At 40.0% G+C, this 19,739-nt stretch overlaps 1 protein-coding gene across 2 annotated transcripts in view; it reads left to right on the plus strand.

Moving 5' to 3' along the window:
* The window catches only part of EPM2A (EPM2A glucan phosphatase, laforin), a 123,803-nt gene extending 104,640 nt beyond the window's left edge, over window positions 1-19,163 (plus strand). The window contains exons 3-4 of one of the 2 annotated variants that reach the window (XM_033235154.1): window positions 5,693-5,934; window positions 13,384-15,772. In XM_033235154.1, coding sequence (XP_033091045.1) covers window positions 5,693-5,934; window positions 13,384-13,661 — 520 coding nt within the window. In that variant the 3' untranslated portion in view covers window positions 13,662-15,772. Of the gene's footprint in view, window positions 1-5,692; window positions 5,935-13,383 lie in introns of both variants that reach the window. The other variant, XM_033235155.1, reaches the window with a different exon arrangement.
* The last annotated feature ends 576 nt before the right edge of the window (window positions 19,164-19,739 follow it).

A 19,739-nucleotide genomic window follows, 5' to 3' on the forward strand; every position in this document is an offset into this window, starting at 1 on the left:
CAGGATGAGTGGGGGAAAAGATCTATTATGTGCTTTAAGAACGTCTGGTGTATGGATATTTGAAAAGAGTCTGGATGATTGATGAATCTATTTTAAGATGTTTAGACTTTATTGGGTTGCTAAGTCTGCTTTAACAAAGTGCCACAGACAATGTGGCTTAAACAATAGAAGCTTATTATTTCACAGTTCTGGAGGCTGAAAGTCTGAGATCAAGGTGTCCACAGGGTTGACTCCTTCTAAGGGCTGAGTGGCAGCATCTGTTTGAAGCCATCTTCTCCCTGTATCTTCACATTGTCTTCCCTCTGTGTCTGTGTTCAAACCGGCCTCTTATAAGGACACTAGTCATTCAAGTCAGTGCTTACTCTAATGACCTCAGTTTTACTTGATCACCTCTGTAGAGACCCTGTCTCCAAATATAGTCACATTCTCAGTTCCTAAGGGTTAGGACTTTAACATAGGAGTTTGGGGAGGGGGACACAAGTCAATCTGTAATAGGCCTTTATAATTAATTTAATGATATGGCATTTTATAATATGCAAAATAAAAGAGCATTGTGTCAAAAATTATTTGCTTTCATATGGCTGTAAACTACATAGTATATCCCCAAAATGTAAGAAATGAACTGGACTTACAGAATTAACTTGTACTCTATATGAGTCTATGACTCATAAGAAAACTGTAATAAAACTGTGTTTTAATAAAGAAGCTAATTAGTATCACTTTCTTAAATGGAATTTGTCTTTAAGCAGTTATTCAGCCTTAACTGGAGCCTGTTATAAGTACCCTTTTGGGGTAGAGGTTTGGCATTAATAACTTAACACTGGATGCTAGAGGACAGATTTTCAGCGGAAGAAGCTGTATGTGCTACTGAGCCTGGAGCTTACCAGAAGTTGATTTTAATGTTTCTCTTGCTTTCCCACTAATGAGATCTAAATTATAGGACTGATGTTTAAAAGCCAGATCACATTTTAATTTCTCATTGAATTGCCCATAAAATATTAAATAAGATAAATGCAGCACAATTATCCAACTTAGGAAATGTGCTTTTTTTTCTTTCCTTTTAAATTCTTAGTTGGGTTTTGTTAAGAGCTTCAGCAAAATCAATTTTCTCTATTTTTTGAAATGGTGCTTGTTCGTATGGCTAGGAAGAGGGCGCTGCAATTCAACAGCTGGGGTCTTTAGGTGTGATAAATAAACAAAAGCTGATTCTATTATTCCTGTGGTTTTCCTCATCTTTTTTTCTTTCTATGGATACAAAATAATGCTAATTTTCACCTTAAAGGTTATTCTACCATTTCTCATGGCCGTTAGTGATGGAAGCTCTAATGTGAAGTATGTAGAATGGACTTGTCTCCCAATACCTTTTGTCTTTTAGACACCCACTTCTCCTGTCGATACCCTGTGGTGATTTTTACAAAGTGCTTGGATGCTCATTCTGACTGATGTATTCATTATTGCCAGTGAGGCTTCCTTTCACTGACAGCTGAGCCTCTGATGCATACGCTTCAGTAGCTGTTGGACCACAGGCCTAAGACTGATGGGTGAAACAAATATTGTAATATTATGATATGATTACCTGGAACCACAAATCCAGATTCACTCAAATGAATTAAATTGCTTTTGATTTGCAGTCCAAGAAAATAAGGTTCCAGAATTTCAACCATCTACTCTTTCCCCTGGTCTTTACATAAGTTATAATATTACTTGGGTAGATTTTATTTATATATAATCTGATTAGAGCACAGTAGAAATAGTCAAAACCCTAGTTAATAATTTTTTGCTACAAAAGTACATTCTTATGCATAGGACTATATTAAATATTTGTCATGACTCAGTAGTAGATTTAGTTTTGACCAGTTAGAAGGTACTGTACATTAAACACATGGATATACATTGTCTGTCATAACAAATAATTTCTCACTCCTCACTATCTAGTAATTATTTGTAGTCTTGACACTATTTTTTGGATAAAGATAAGAACTTACCTTAATTTGTAGATATGTCAGACTGAGGAAGCCCATTTTTTCTCATCTCCATATTTTTTACTGATATTTAAAAAAAAGGTATTGGGCTCTATATATTAAGCTTCCTTTACATGCATATGGAGACCTTGGACTGATGGTCCAAGGTGGTTGTTCTACAATCTTCTACATGTGTAATCTGGTTAATTTCTAAACAGACCAAAAATCAAATAAGCTACAGAATTATAAGCCTAACTCCCAAGCCTCTCTATAAGTATCTCTGAGATGGATCCTGGTAATAGATGTTTTTATAAAAGTACCTCATGTGACTTGAATGCATAGTCAGGTTTGGGAACTTCTGTCCTGAGCTGACTGTCAATACCCTTTTGGTTCAGTTAGCATCTCTTTATCTTTCCAAATAGTCTATAGTGGAGCTGCCAGAAATCTCTGAATTCATGATTGGTCGTGGATTACTTATGAAACAAGTCTCTGGAAGTTTTATGATATAATTGTAAGCTATAACTTTTGTTCCATTATATCTTTGAATTTTGATATGTCTTGCATTAAAACTACCCTTATAGAGAATTTTTATTCTCTAATCTCATATTTCAACAGGCTTCTTTTCACCCTAAAAATCCTGATTTTAAAAGTTGCTTAAAATAACATTGATACCAAGAGAAGACTAAAACTGAGATGAGATGATTAAAAATGAATTTTAAATGGTATCAAATTATCCTCTTTTGAATGAATAAGTAAAAGTTTAGTTACTTTTTAGAAAGCATATCATGCATCTTGTTACCACCAGTGAATCCTGTAACTAGAAATATATCTCCTACTTTTGGAAAACAAACTGAAGTAGGATGCACATGAAGGGCACTTTAGCTGTCTGATTAAGCAGAAGCCATTGATGTGTTTGTTTCCAACAGGCCCAGTCTCTGTCTGTGCATCCCATATAAGATTCAGTACAAATCACTTTATAACTTTACTTTTCTATCTTTCAATATAGTGTTTGTTTTCAGAGTTTATCTTTAGTTATCTGTCTCTTAGGTTTAGAACATCCTGTTTTAAAATATCAGAAATTATTTCATACTCATTTCTTAAATATGGACTCTGACTTCCACCATATCTGGATGTATATTTTAAGGGCTTATTTACATCAGGAATGTTATGTGTGAAATATATGTGTTAAGCTACCAGCTTTGGGCCTGTGTATCTTTGACTTGTTCTGAGTTTCCCTATCACCTTAAAAACATTTGAAGGCCAGGGCTGAAGGAGATGTTAGAATAACACCTCTTTTAGCAACACCATGTGACTCTATAGACTGACTGGTTTGGGATATGCTGACTCTGATTTCTTATATTGCAGGCTCAAATGTCCTAATTTACCCTTTGTGTATCTCTATGAACTATTCTGGAGACTTTATGTAACCTTGTGTGAAAAATCAGTCCGCCATTTTGTTGTGGCATTTACTGACTAGCTAAATTCTAACTAGTGCCCAAAGAGTGCAATATTCCAGAAAATGCTGAGTGCTATTTGGATTTTAGCTTGCTTGTCAAGAATATTCTCTTTAATATTTTACCAGTCCTCTTTAAAATTTTGCCAGTAAAAAAAAAATTCATTACTGTCTTATAATAATTTCTATATCTTGGTTATATAATGGAAGTGTCCACTTCCCTCTTTTCCAGCTTAGGAGCTTTAGTGTGGTCAGTTCAACCCCAAAGTATACATATGGGAGCCCAGCACTATCATCTCGCTAGGCATCCAGCAGGTCGCTGGGTAAGGGATCTTTAAAAGATCTGGAAGGAGGGATGGGACATCTAGATAGAGGCAGGTCTCACTCAGCAGCCAGAGGGAAGGGGCAATCACCAAGTGGGTGTGAAGTTTCCCCCTGAATACTCAGCTCTCCACGTCCTGGTGAAGCACGGCTCTTGGGCGCCCTGTGAGTATCCTTGCCCAAGGTCTTTCTGTCAGTCCACTGGGTCCAGTGGAGTATCTAAGAATTATCTGGGGCCAGGGATAAGATGAAGGCCTTGGATTTCATGTCCGTCTTTCCATCACCATTAGGTCTTTTGCAATTTCTAACTTTTCTTTTATCATTTTTTCCCATAATAATCCTCAATAAGGATTTCCACAAGGAAATTCCTAATAACCCTATAGACAAGAACACAAGCAGAAAAAAACAGTTTATCCTCTTCTGTAGGGGAAGCAGGTCTCAGGCTTTAGACAGATAGTGCCAGATCTTCTGAAATAATTGTCATTGATTATGGGTCATGACGGCATTAGAGGATTAGTAATTGGCTTCTGTTAACATCAACAATGACAGCAACCACCAAAAGGAAAAAAGCAATAAACAACAAAAAAACTAGCTTTCATACAAAAAAATAGGGTATTTTCTATTTTGCAGCATTCAAATGAATATAGGAAACAATGAAAAAATAACTGAATAATCTTTACAATGCAATGCAAAGTAAATTACAAAAATAAGTAAATCACTGTAGCTAGACATAAAATCCACTTGCATTTACTGTGCATCCACTGGTTTCAGTCCAATTCAGATGTATTATTTAATTGTATTTATTCCTTACAAGATTTTTATTTGTTATTTTTAGACCCATTCTAAAGATGAGCACACCAACAGGTTAGAGCTGATAAATAACTTGGCCCAACATCAGACAATTATTACTAAATATGGTAACAAAATATTTTATTTTTATTTATTTATTTAATTTGAGACAATCTTGCTTTGTCACCCAGGCTGGAGTGCAGTGGTGTGATCTCGGCTCACTGCAACCTCCACCTTCCGGGTTCAAGCTATTCTTCTGCCTCAGCCTCCCGAGTAGCTGGGATTACAGGTGCCCACCACCATGCCCAGCTAATTTTTGTATTTTTAGTTGAATCAGCCAGGCTGGTCTCAAACTCCTAACCTCAGGTGATCCACCTGCCTTGGCCTCCCAAAGTGCTGGGATTACAGGCGTGAGCCACTGCATCCGGCTGGATAAACATATTTTATTTTATTTTTTTCTCCTTGAATTCTTGTCTAAAGGGTTATTAAATTTTTTCTGAGTTTTTAACTTTTTCATTTCATTATTTTTTTCTATAATAAACCTCAATGAGAATTTCCAAAAGGAAATTATGTTGCTATTTCTCTTTCTTACCTTGTAGCATTAGATGAAACCTATAGAACAATGCTAGGTACTAATGGAATGAATGTTGATTCTGATTTTATTTAAAAGAAATCTGTTGTTTGTTAGCTTCTGCTCTGTAGCGTATTTTGAAAGTCTCATACTATTTAAAATTTTTATGTAGACTTTTAAACCAGAATGCCTGCTGAAATTTGTTTTTCAGAATTTATTTATATTATTACAGGAATTTTCACCTTTAATTTGTTAGTATTTGAAGTCTGTTGATGGATTTTTATCATGTGGAGCCATATATGCATTCATGGAATAAGTACATCTTGGTAGACTTATTTTAATATATTGCTTGATTTGGTTTGCAGATGTCCATTTCCTGGTGTTCTAGTTAATTGGATTACTTGCTTTCCCCAAAACAACATCACCAGTACTTTTTCTTTCAATAATAACATTGGTGTTTATATTCTAAAATATCTAGCTTTTCCTGTGCCAGACTTAAAGGTTAGTTATATTTTAATACTACATATTTTTATGCAGCTCCTTAAACATCAAATCAGAACAATACTAGTAATAGTTGACTCCATATGTTCTCATTAGAATTCTACCAAATATCTGGCTGGGTAGCTGCCCTCGTCAAGTGGAACATGTAACCATCAAACTGAAGCATGAATTGGGGATTACAGCTGTAATGAATTTCCAGACTGAATGGGATATTGTACAGAATTCCTCAGGCTGTAACCGCTACCCAGAGCCCATGACTCCAGACACTATGATTAAACTATATAGGGAAGAAGGCTTGGCCTACATCTGGATGCCAACACCAGATATGAGCACCGAAGGTAAGGATCAGAACTGTTTTGCCTCCTTGCTGTGTTTCAGAGAAACCCTTGCTTGCTTGCTGTCTGTCTATCTATCATCTATAATTTAATACCTTAAAAATGAATGGTAGAAATAGAATAAATATAAGATTTTAGATTTAATATATATAGTACATATGTTTTGACACTGTGGCTAAAATACTGTTTAATGTGGCTTCTTTGTTTATTCATTCAACACATATTTATTGTGTATGTACTGGGTATGCAGCATTATGCTGGTAGCTAGGAACACAGCAGTAAAGAAAGAAAGGCACAACTTCTGCCCCCACGGAGCTCATTGTCCTACAGGGATGACAAATGTTATAGAAGTTTAAAACTATGATGAATTTTTGTGTTAGAAAAATACATAGGTATTGCTATGAGATTATGTACAGGTAATCAGGCCAAGGAAGGGGAATCAAAGAGGGTTTTCTTGGAAAGTAGTGTTTGGGCTAATATCTGAGGTTGTCCGAAGGAAAAGTAAGTGGAGACAGTGTCCCAGGCAGAAGCAGCAGCTTAGAAGAATCCTTGTGGCAGGAGAGAGCACAGAGCATTGCAAAAACTGAAAGACCAATGTGGCTTTGATCACAAAATGAGGAAAGATGATCCTGCAGGATTTGAGGGACGAAAAGGACTTTAGACGCTATAGGAAGAAGCAGTTGTGCAGTAATACGAGTTCAACACTAATTACAGCACAGAGAGGAACGGGTAAGAAAGGAGTGAGGACCCTGCTGGAGGAGGGTTGTGCATGGGAAGAGCACATTCTGGGGAGCGACAAAGGGAGGCTGCATGAATGCCATGGCACTTGAGGTGGGCATGGCTTTGATAGGTAGATGTGGAGGGAGAAAGGGCATGCTAGGGGGAAGCAGCAGCACAGGCGATGGCACAGAAACATGGAATTTTAGAGGAATGATACGGATTTTAGCCCGGTTGTAGAATAGGGTACTTGTCGAAAAGGAATGGAGATAACTACAGTCGGCAGAGGAGAGAACCAAGTTACACAGATAGTATCAGGCAGCTGTCAGCAGGGGGCAGCAGAGAGCTTTGAAAATGGGAGAGGCTAAGGAGGTTTGTGACCTCCTCTACTGGGTAAAGGACAGTGATATCCAGCTTAGAGACATTTCTATCTTTAGCCCTCTTCCCCCAAATGTGTATTATGTACAAAACACTCTCCTAAGCAATTTACAAGAATTAGCTTATTTAATTCTCATAAGACTCCAGGCAGATATTGTAGCTGCCTGCGTTTTGCAGACGAAGAGGCTGAGGTATGAAAAGTTATTGCCCATGTCATAGAACTAAAAGAGGCCCATCCTGAATTTCAAGGCGGGCAGTCGGACCCAAAACATTGCTCCAGACAGCAGCTTTACCAGCTTTGAAGCTTCTCCCTGCATTCTTACACAAACGCTTCAGGTGGGTTCTTCAGACCCATGCAATTTCAACCCCTTATGTTCACGATCATCTGGAGTTAGGCAGAGCCTACAAATTGCAAGGGAAGTAGCTTGTCTCCCCAAGAGTGAATGGTCTGCAAGACAGAAGGCCATGAGGACCGCAGGAAACCTACATTCCTGGGCCTTGCCCACCTCAGGCCTTTATGGATCTCAGGTGGTCCTCCTGGCCAGGCTGGGCCCCTTTGTTGGTCTGTGTCTGAGCTGAATTATCCTTGGGGATGGATATTTTTGTTCCTGAAGGTAGAGAGCACTGATGACAGTCTGGTTATTCCTCTTGGTAACCTGATGTAAGGAAGCATGATTTAGCTGTAAGAGCTCTACCCTTCTTCAATGAAGAAAAAAAGAAAAACTTCATTTGCAAAGATGCACATTGGTTGAATCTAGGTGATATTCACCTTGTCCAGCTGGTTTTCCTGGTTTCAAAACAGAGAAGATAGGATTTGTAGAACTGTAGCTTCCAGAATGCATTTTGATGTTAGCATCTTTGAATCTGATTGGACAGCATCGTTATCCCATTGGAGAATGATGTGAGATGAGGCTGGGAGAAGTTGGGCTGCCAAGTGTGCCACGTATCCCCTGCCATCCCATCCCAACCTACACACTGATTACTTGAAGGCTCTGCTGACAAATCGGTAATTTGCTTGATAGTTTGGGACTCTGTGGAAGCCTGAGGGAAAACTAGATCCCCAAGGACCCATTGTCATTATATTCACACCTTTTTTGCGGTCAGCGGGTCAACAGGTCACAGAAGCAGAGCTTCTTTCAGTCTCAGACAGTGCTGTGGCATTTGAGCTGCAAAATGCAAGCTTCCACTTTAGATAAAGGCCCAGCTGTAAGACCGACTAATGGATTTCTTTGGCTTGGCTTAACCTAGGGGGGTAATTCAAGGGTTAACAACCACTTTTGAGTGGGAGGGGAACTTTTTATCAATAGACTGATCTCTGTGGCTCACAGTATTAGCCCAATGAACACATAGATTTATCAACTGAATATTTTTAGAACCCTAGAGAAAAACCCACTTGGAAGTGTTTTGAGTTGCAGCATAATGCTGTCAGTTGAAGTCTGAGAAAGAAGACAGTTTGTTAGGCTTGACTGTCACTGCTGGTTGTCACAGACCTGTTACAATCAATCGTGTGATCAATCCTTACTCTTGTGCACTTTGTCGTATATGGAAGGGTGGTGTAGATTTCTCTCGTTTTTTAATCTTTTATAAACATTTTGGTTTGTGTCTTTCACCTAGGGAATGAAAATCTGCCAAATCTAACACTCACCTGAACAAAACAAAATGAAACAGATCTCATTAAAATTTTCTTTGCATAGAAAGTATTCAGGTTGTGTTTTGACCTTTGTCACTGCAGTGCTATTTATAACAAATGTCTACCTTTGCCTCCCAAATGAGTTCATAGGCTTCATGAAGTCCTCAGCTACCCCTCTGTTGTCAAAGTCTGACTTCTTTTCCCTTGCTCAACACACTGAATTCAGCTCTCCCATTGCACAGAAATGCTAACCTTGCAGCCAAGACACCTGGGTGTAAGCCTTGTCACCACTGGGTAGCTGGGAGGATATCAGCAGGCTAGTTCATGCATTAAGAAAATGAAGATAGTATTTTCCACCTTACAGGGCTATAACAGTAGAATAAGATAATTGATAAGAAAGGGCTTTGAAAATTCCAAGTCTTTAAGTTTCTACCAAAGGATGTTATAGATAACGTGGATCCTATCTATATTACACTTCAAAGATGGAAAAAAGATATGCCCCCCAAATAATATATTCATCATGTATCTGCTCCTGGAGTAAGAAAGGAAAGTGTGTGTGTGTGTGTGTGTGTGTGTGTGTGTGTGTGTGAGAGAGAGAGAGAGAGAGAGAGAGAGAGAGAGAGAGAGAGAAAGGCTGAAAGCTGTGGATTTCTTTCAGGATCAACCTTAGATAAAGCTTATCTTTAGGGCCTTTTGACCCTCTCTTTTATCTCAGGCTCTAATGCCTTAGGCTACTTGACTTACCTGCTCAAATGCTCTACCTCTCCCTCCCTCACAACCTTGGCTGTCTCAGTAGTGCTTTCAGAAAGCTTTTAATCAGTCCAGAGTCAGATTAGCCTGGAGCAGATGTGAACCACAAGTTAGGTTAGAAGTGCTTAGTAGTGTCTCAGATCAAATAGGTTTTTATTGCTGTTTTTCTAATCTTGTGTTTATTCATGGACTTAATGAGTGTGTATGGAGCATCTATTGAGAACTAGGGCCTGTATTAAATTACAGAGTCAGAAACACAGAGGGTAGAATGTCTTGTTTGATCTGCAAAGGGTTTACAGTTTTCAACTTAGTTATCAACGTTTAAAGTTTGGAATATTTTACATTAAAAGAACTGGATTTCTATCTTGAGGTTTTATTGTTTTTAAGAATGGCAACATCAAATTAAATTCTACGTGGAACCTATCTATAGCTGCTCTGGTTGACACTGGCTCTGCTGAGCTGGGCACATCAAGATGACCCTCCTGGGAACCCTCTTTCTATTCCTTGGTGGGTCACATATTAGGTTAGACTTCCTAGAATGGGTTTCAAGCAGTGAGAGATGGTTCTCTTGAGAGGGCTCCTCTAGGGTGGGGCAGAGGTGTCCTCCAGGGAGGACATTATTCTCACCCAAGGTAAGACCACCAGCATGGGCTGGTAAGTGAGTGCAGAGGGACTGACTGAGAATCCAGATTGACAAGATGGGGGCCAACAAGTACCATTAACCAGGTGGATTAGGGAAGGACCACAGTACAGTGGTTAAGACCTGCGGCTTCAGAGTCACACTGGCTGAGTTTAAGTGGCCACTTAGGGAATAACCTTGGGCAAATGTCTGTACTCAATTTATTAATATATAAATTGAAGATCACAATAGTGCTGACCCCATAGTTGTTAAGAGGTGGTTGTAAATGAGCTAGCGCGTTAATGACAGTGCTGGGAAGGTAGAAAGGGCTCAATAAATGTTATCTTCCATCAACTAAAGAGGGTGATTTGCAGTCACAAGAGATCAAAATAAACCAGGCCTCCAGCTGTGGCCAGGCTGAGATGAGTGGGCACCCTGGACCGCCTACTTCTCTGGTACCCTTCTTTTTTAGATGGAGTCTCACTCTCTCCCCCAGGCTGGTGTGCAGTGGCACGATCTTAGCTCACTGCAACCTCCCCCTCCCTGGTTCAAGCAATTCCCCTGCCTCAGCCTGCCGAGTAGCTGGATTACAGGCATATACCACCACTCCTGGCTATTTTTTTTTTTTTTTAATTTTAGTAGAAACAGAGTTTCACCATGTTGGCCAGACTGCTCTTGAACTCCTGACCTCAGGCAATCTGCCCACCTTGGCCTCCCAAAGTGCTGGAATTACAGGCATGAGCCACCATGCTCGGCCTCTGATACCCTTCTTATTTATTTATTTATTCTCTATGTTTATTAAATATTTGTTCATCCTTCAGTGCAATGATTGAGTGATTCTGGGAGAAGATCACTGATGGCTGTGCCCAATCCTGAAATCTGTGTGAAGCTGGGAGCCTTGGGAGATTCTGCATGTTTGCTGACATGTACCTTTCAGGAGTATGTGCCTGAGAGCACAGAACCTCAAACTAACACATGTCACTTTTTAACATCTAAACTGTGTACATACCTCTTGAAGAATCTTTTACAGATAAAATGAAAAGGGGAATGTATTGCATCATTTGCACTATTTGGTGCAGACCCACCCTAGGAAAACCTCTGGCCAGAGAACAGGTCTGGTGAAGGGATTTTGACTGGCACCAGGGAAGATCTTGTTTGCAAGCCAGTTACACTGATGCTGTATGCGCTGAGTGCAAGGGACTGGGACTCTTGAGTCCAGCAGCTCCTTCTGCTGATGACCACTGTGGGCTATTCACATACTGGGCATCTGAGGAAAGCCTGGACCTATGTTAAATGATTCTTCTTTGTTTCTGCCAAGCCACGTAGTATCTAGAGAGACAACCACAGCAGGGAGCTTGTCATGTGATGCTAACTGTGGCAGGAGCAGGAAGAACCCATGCTTCCAGCTTGAGCAGCAGAGTTCTCCTCCCACCCAGCTTTCCTGGGAGTGAACCTCTCATATCCTCAGCAGAATAGAAGCCCCACAGTGGAGCAGGCCTCTCCCTTCTCAGCAGAGCTGACCCATCATACATCAGAGGTTTTGCTCCTCTGATCCCCCAGCGCAAATGGTGAATCTGCCATGCAGTGCTCTCCCTGAGACATGCTGAGACATCTCACTGTCACACACGATGCTCTCACCATCCTGTTGCATCTCCAGTGATATTTTAATACCTCTAGGAGGGCACCATGAGTAACTGAGTGGCAGGCCCACCTCACTGTCATCTCAGAGTGTCCTGGAATCAGGTGTGGAGGTTTAGATGAGTTAAAGTTCATGGTTCAGTTTGGACTGTGAGGAACCAGATATACATAGAAGTTGGTAACTCTCTAATACAAATGTCTTTGGGGACCAGGCAGGGAACAACAATGTATGGCAACAGGCGAGAGAGGGATGGAGCTCAAGAAACCGAACCCGTGTCCTTCCTGCCTGAAGGCATTCCAGGTACATTCTAAACTGCTGTGTGGAGCGTGCAGTGTTAGATCTCTTCACTAGAGGGTTAACAGAGCTCCAGCAACAAGATAAGAATATTATCCTGGCTTCCATGTGAACTCTGCCCCTTCTCAGAGCTTGATGAGCCTGAAGCTGAGGTAGATGCCTGGCTGGATGGAATGGCCAGTGAAAGGCCTTCAAGCCACATTGTGGTCCTTGGTAAACTCTGTCCTTCTCAGGTGCTGATGCCTCGTCTCAGTGTGTTGTGTTGGCTCCTTCAGGGTCACTTGTATTTCACCAAAGGACATCTAAAAAGGGAAATATAAACTTAGGGGAGTTGCTGTCATGGAAGAATTCTAGGCCTCACGGCAGATCCCCAGGTGAAATCTTTTGAGGGACGGTTGTTCCCATCTCTTTGATCATCCAATAAGGATGGCAATGTGAAGGCCACACAGAGCTCTTGTATGTGACCATCGGAGTATCCTTTGGGGCCACTGTGTTCCTGTAGATAGAGAGTGCCAAGTCACGAGCATGGAGCTGTAACCCAGGACACTCTCATTTCCCTCTTCCTTTCCCTTTGAAATAATTTACATTGACCACCCTCTGAAAAAAAAAAAAAAAAAACCAACTTACAAAATATCTCTGTACTGAGAACCTGTGAGCAGGAGAAACTTCAGGCATCCAGGAGCTCAAAGAAGTGACTGTGGTATGCCTCTCTGTCCCATGAGATGAGAGAGTAGAGCAGAGTCTACCAGGCCTCAGCAGGCCATAGCGTGTCCTCTCCTGGCGTGATGAGAAGACATTTGAATAATCTAATAATCAAAATGGTAACCTTGAAGTGGTAATAGCTATAAACCCCAAATTATATAATTATATAATTTCCTGAAAACATAGAAATTAAATCAGTTTTAGTATTCATCGTATCTTGAGGGAATAAATGAACAATTGGTTATCCCATCTGTATCGAATAATGTTAGCCATTCCATCAAACAAATGAAAATGAGCATATGTTGAATGAACAGATTGATTCCTTTAACTATTATGACAACTTTTTTTTTTTTCTTTTTAAATCCTCTAAAATTCTGACCAATCTCTGCAAACACTTTTGATATGAAAGTGCATTCTGATGACAGGTGATAGGTCACTTTTCTTTGGAGGGATATTTGCATGGATGGCGAAGTCACCCAAAGGAGCAGTAATACCCAGGGAAGGATTAGAGAGGGCCTCTCCCTCTGGAATACTCTTTCCATTTTAATATTATGAGGTTGTAAAATGGTCTCACCTTTTCCTTCACAATGCAGGAAGAAAGCAAAGTCTCTTATCCCTGCCTGGCCCTGTGCAGCCCTGTGATTTCAGGCTGTGGAGGAGATCTCAGTGGCGGTATCTGGTGGTTTAGTTATTCATATGTGTGCTGTGCTTTCTCCACCGCAGGTCGAGTGCAGATGCTGCCCCAGGCAGTGTGCCTACTGCATGCGCTGCTGGAGAAGGGACACATCGTGTATGTGCACTGCAATGCTGGGGTGGGCCGCTCCACCGCGGCTGTCTGCGGCTGGCTCCAGTACGTGATGGGCTGGAATCTGAGGAAGGTGCAGTATTTCCTCATGGCCAAGAGGCCAGCTGTCTACATTGATGAAGAGGCTTTGGCCCGTGCACAAGAAGATTTTTTCCAGAAATTTGGGAAGGTTCATTCTTCTGTGTGTAGTCTGTAGCTGGTCAGCCTGCTTCTCCCCCTCCTGATTTCCCTAAGGAGCCTGGGGTGATGTTGGTAAAATGACCTAGAAACAAGGATTTTACCTAAACTGAAAGGACTGTGTGACTTCCCCCAAGCCAACCACTTTCATCTGGGATGACTTTCAATTATGCTTTGTTTTGGGGCCGTATTTTTGAAATACTCTACAAGAAAGCTGTGACTCACACTCGAGAAGAGGCATGAAGCAGTTAGGCTGTACATCAGACAGAAGGGTAATGCTTGCAGTTCCTGCTGCCTGCGGGCAGATGAGGCCTTTGCTTTACAGCACTGCATGTGTTGCACGATGGATCCATGACAGCACTTTCCTGTTGCACTGAAACTCTTGGCCATGCAGAGGAAAAGATATGGAGCTATGTGGATTTCATCACTAGTGTGTGTGCGTGAGCTGGTCAGTTGCCAAAGGAGGAAATAAGGTTAGAAGCCTGAACCGTTACGAAAGAAGAGCTCACTGTGGTCAAAAAATGATGGCTTTCAGGACTTGATTTTTATCCTGCCTCACAGTAGTTAAAGTCTGTTCCAAAACATCACCTTCCTTCTCTACCCAACAACCCTGTGTAACAACCAAAGTAGAATTATCTCTCATTTGTTGTTGTTGTTGTTGTTGTTTCCCTCAAAACTGCCAAACAAAGCAAAAAATACCCTTGTTTTTTATAGTTGTGATATCAAGAAGTTAAATTGATGCTTAATGAGCATAGGTAGCTAGCCCAAGGTCTCATGACCAGTCAAGGGCAAGCTAGAGTTAATAGTCTATTTGACTCAGTGCTGTTTTCAACACAACTTATTTTCCCAGCACCACGTAGTAGTGCATTCAGTTTTGTCTTTCTCAGGGTATGGTCAATATGCCTGCAGGAGTTTCCATAGCGAGACACAGAATAGTGTTCTGATCAGTTGCCAAAGAATCTGGGAAAGTAGTTGTATTTTGTGCAAGCTAATTTAAAAACATGATGGGCTGTTTTAAGACCAGAGTGGAAGTTCATGAGAGGACCTATACTACTGAAAGAGCCCAAACGACCAAATCCATGGATAATTGCTTCACAGCCTCGGCCATCCTGGCTCAGCCCTCAATTTAGTATAATATGCAGTTCCTGTGCCTCCAGACTATGCAGCTCATCACCCTAGTTTCTACAGGAAATACAGAGATGAACAACGTTGCCTTCAAAAGTGTGCTGCCTAGAAACAGACCTGCATTCAACAACTGCAATCCAGGATTGGACCATGAATGATATGCTAGAATAGAAAAAAAGAGACGTGTTTTTTTCAATTGAGAGCTTCTACGTGCAAGGTGATTTATAATCATATCTAGTTTAATCTTCACAATATCCAATGAAGAAGGTCTCATTATCTCCATGATAAAGATGGGGAAACTAAGGTTCAGAGGGGTTAAATCAACTGTCTGTTGTCCCACGATGAATAAATAGATGCAGTGAGATATAAAGCTAGATTTGATTCAAAGCCCTTACTTTCCTAATTAAACTATGATGTGCATTTATTTTTCTGCACCTTCCTTTCTTCCACAAACACATATTGATAGATGCAAGAGACTCTTGTTTAGAAGGTGCAGGGGACAAGAAGGATACAAAGTAAGTTTCAGTGGAGCTCAGAGGACAGGGAGATATAACTGTGGCACTTAGGGGAGATGACATTTGCTTTGGGCAGAGGCAGCTGGCCAGGACGCATTTCCCATATAATTTTATGAAGTTAAATTTATAAGCTAGCATTAAGTAAAGTGAAGTCCAGCTCCCTTGCTAAAAATAACTAGAGGTAATAATTTGTATTCAAGTAACTCATTTACAGTCATAGTGTGTCGTGAAAATTTAATCTTAAAAATGAAATTTTAAACTATGTGTGTGTGTGAATTTCTTTAATGTCTAATCTAGCTTCATAATGTCCATGATACAAAGATCTTTTCTCAGGTGGATTTTTCCCTTTGTTCCTTCTGCTCTGATAGACAAAATCATTTTAGGACTATTAAAGAATGTTTTGGAATAAATCTTTTCCTCAATGAATGGGATGTCTAATGTATTTCAAAATCACCCAAAACTTTTGGTAAATAAAAACATTTAAAAAGACCTTTCTGTACAGGATTTTTTAAATGTTATCAGCTTAATCTGAAATCTAGGACAAATTGTGTTTCCTTATTTGTAAAGGGGGCAATCCACTGAGCTAAATTCTTTCTTTTTTCTTGTCACCCTTCCTCTTTCAATTAACCGATCAAAATTGGCTGTTACATGACAAAGGAAGTCAGAGGTGAGGGACCACAGAGAAGTGAACATGAAAACTTAGAGTGTGAGTGAGAAAATCAAAGCAGATATTATGCCAGTAGCTGCTTGTCACTGGTGTTTAACAAAACTTTTCAATCACAGATTTCACAAAGGTAATCATAAGACATAAATTACGTATTTACATAAATTACTTATTTATTCATGGTGAAGGAATGTCCAAATGAGGTTGTTTTCTTTCAGACTTGAAACATTATCCCTCTATCATTCTGCTTGACAGCATTAGGAAAAAATCTAAAACACAACACAAAATACTCTCTTTTGACCATCATTAAGGTGTGGTAAAAACCACTTGACTTGGTGTAAGAAATGATGAAAAATATGGTTAAGACTTTGGAAATGATAAGAAAGTAATGAAAGGAGAGATCTGAAAGTGAGTTAGGAAATAGGAAATGAAATGGAACTTGCCACACATGAGAAATCACTGAAGAGCTAAACGCAGAATCAGTTGGATCAGAAGTTAAAGCTGAAAGTATCTTTAGAAATAATCTCATGTAATGCCTTTATTTTACAGAGGAGCAAACAGACCCAGAGACATCAAATGACTTTTTCCTATTGCAAAGAGTTGTAACTAGGACCAAAGATAAAGGATAAGTCAGGAAGAAAGGTTCAGAGATTTATTGTGATATTGAGACGTCGTAGGAGAATTAATGAGAATGAGAGCAGACAATATTGTTAGTGGGTAAGAAGTGGTGCAAGGATTAATAAAAATTGGAGTAAGAGGAAGAAAAATGGTTAAAATGAGAAAAAGTAAAGACCAGTGTCTTTTCCAAAAGAAGAAAAGGCAAGTGTTTTCTGTGGGGGTGAGAGCAAGAAGGCGTGACTATAGAAGCAGAGAGGGAGATTCAAGGTTATGTGCCCAGGAAGGAGATGTGTTAAGTGTCCGCTTATTTGTCTGTGGGGCTAGATCACAGTAGGAAAAGGGAGCAGCTAGATGTAACTTGCTGAGCAAATCATGGCATAGGTGTGCCGTCGCTGAGTACCTGCTAGAAAAAGAAGAAAACTGACAGAAGATGAGACTAAGAATAGAGGGGAAAGGATTGATGATGCTACCTTAATTATAGCAATAATGACAATAATAAGAGGAAGAACAACTGTAACAACAACTCTGTTCTTTCCTTCTCTGAATCGTTGTTCTGAAAGTCTTGCCTGATGCCATTAATGGAAATACACTTGCAGCTGCTCAGGATCCAAACCTCAGCGTCATCCATGACTCCTCTCTTTATTTCAAATGTCACATTCAAATCATCCAGAAATTCTGTTAAAGCATCTGTAGCATCTGTGTTTTTCCTCCTTTACTGAACAACCTTGATCAGAGCCAATGTGATCCCAAGACTAAATTTCAGAAATGGTCTCTACCTGGTCTCCCTGTTTCTGGCCTTCCCTCCCAGCCCCTTCCTCTATCAAACCTACTCTCACATACTCACCCAGTGGTCCGGGTACTTCGATAAAAATGTAACTCATGTCATATCACTCCTGTGTTTGAAAGCTCCAACGACTTCTTACGTGACTCAGGGTAAAAGTCAAAGCCTTTTGAGGTCCTATACGATCTGGTCACCAGTTACCTCTTGACCACATCTCCTACTTACTGCCTTCCACCTCTCTCACTCTGCTCTAGCCATACTGGCCCTCTTGCTGTTCTTTGACTACTCCAGGAAGGCTCTGGCCTCAGGGCACATGCTCCTGCTATTCTCTTTACCTGGAATGCTGCTACTCCAGGTATGCACATGGCTCACCCTTCTCCCTCCTTCAATGATGCCTCCCTATAAAAAATGGCCTGATCCAATCTCAGCCTTCCCAATCCACAGTCTCTGCTTTGTTTTTCTTCATAGAACTTATTAATGGCCTACATATTACGTATTTACATAAATTACTTATTTTTTTCTGTATGCTGTCACTGCAATGTAAGCTTCACTGCATTATAAAGGCAGAAATTTTTATCTGTTTTGTTTGGCGATGCCTATAACAGAGCTTGACATAGTTTAAATGAGTGAAGGACTAGAATAGCTAATAACCATCGAGAGCATACAATGATATAGGTATTGTCTAAGTGCTTCACATATATCAGCCTACCTTATTCCAAAGATGCTAGGGGATATTATCCCTATTTTACAGATAAGGAAACTAAAGGATAGAGAGAAGGTGAACTTATTCTGAGGCAAGTGAAGATAGTTTTGCTTCTGATTTGGTGGAGTAAGCTCTTAATGAGCCACCTATTATAATCTCTGTTCACATTACATCTGTTTGCTAGGGCAGCCATAATAATGTATCACAGACTAGGAGGATTAAGCAACAGAAATTTGTTCCAGAAATTTGTTCCTGGCATTGTTCTGGAGTATAGAAGTTGGAGATGAAAGGGTGAGCAGCACCGGTTCCTCCTGAGGGCTGCGAGGGAGAATCTGCTCCATGCCGCTGTTCTAGCTTCTGGTGGTTTGCCAGCAACTTTTGACGTTTCTTGGTTTGTAGAAGCATCACCTTATTCTCTGCCTTCATCTTAACATGGTGTTCACCCTATATGGGAGTCTGTGTCTAAATTTCCCATTTCTACAAGGATGGCCGCGACATTGAATTTGGCCCACCTGACTCTAATGTGGTCTCAACTAATTACATCTGTGATCACCTGATTTCTGAATAAGGTCACATTCTGAAGTAATGGAGGTTATGACTTCAGCGTTTGAATTTGCGGGAAGCAAAATCAACGGACAACACTACAGAAAACAACTACCTGAAGGACTAAGGGAGCGAAAGAAACCAGGCAGATTGGAGGGGACTGGAAATGTGAAAAAAGGGACCAGATCAGGTTGAGTTTCCCATTTACAGGTTTAGCTTACAAAAGAGAACTATTGAAAGAGTAGTCAGAGACAGACAGAAAATTGGAGTCTTTCAAATAAAAGGATGAATTCCTGTACTGTTATTATATCAGGCATTATACCAATATTATTTTAATAATACAAAAATGAAAATGATTGCTGTCCTCAAAAATCAATCCAAAATAGGTTAAGACTTAAGCATGAGACCTGAAACAGTAGAACTCCTAGAACTAAACATAGTGGAAAAACTTATTGACATTGGTCTCAGCTATGATTTTTTTTTTAGATTTGACACTAAAAGCACAGGCAACAAAAGCAAAAATAAGCAAGTGGAAGTGCATCGAAATAAAAGATTTCTGCAAAGTAACAGAAACAAGAAAAAAATGAAAAGATAACCTACACAATGGAATATTTGCAAACCATAATATGTCTGATAAGGAATTAATATCCAAATGTATAAGGAACCCAAACACCTCACGAGCAAAAGAACAAATAACTCAATCTAAAAATGAACACAGGACCTGAAAAGATGTTTCTCCAAAGAAGACATACAAATGGCTAAGAGGTATATGAAAAGGTGCTCAGCATCATTAATCACCAGGGAAATGCTAATTAAAACCACAATGAGGTATCAACCTCACACCTGTTAGGATGGCTATTGTGAAAAAAAAAAAAAAAAAGGCAAGACATAGTAAATGTTGGCAAGGGTGTGTGGAGAAAAGGGAATCCTTGCACACTCTTGGTGAGAATGTAAATCATTACAGCCATAATGGGAAACAATATGGAGTTTTGTAAAAAAAATTAAACCTAAAACTTCCTTTTAATTCAGAGTCTCACTTCTGGGTATATATCCAAAGTAAATACAATCAGTATCTTGAAGAAATGTCTGCACTTCCATGTTCATTGCAACATTATTTTCAATAGCCAAGTATGGAAACTCAGTGTCCA

The sequence above is a fragment of the Trachypithecus francoisi genome, unplaced genomic scaffold (assembly GCF_009764315.1).
Source record: "Trachypithecus francoisi isolate TF-2019V2 unplaced genomic scaffold, Tfra_2.0 Lachesis_group15, whole genome shotgun sequence".
Lineage (NCBI taxonomy): Eukaryota > Metazoa > Chordata > Mammalia > Primates > Cercopithecidae > Trachypithecus > Trachypithecus francoisi.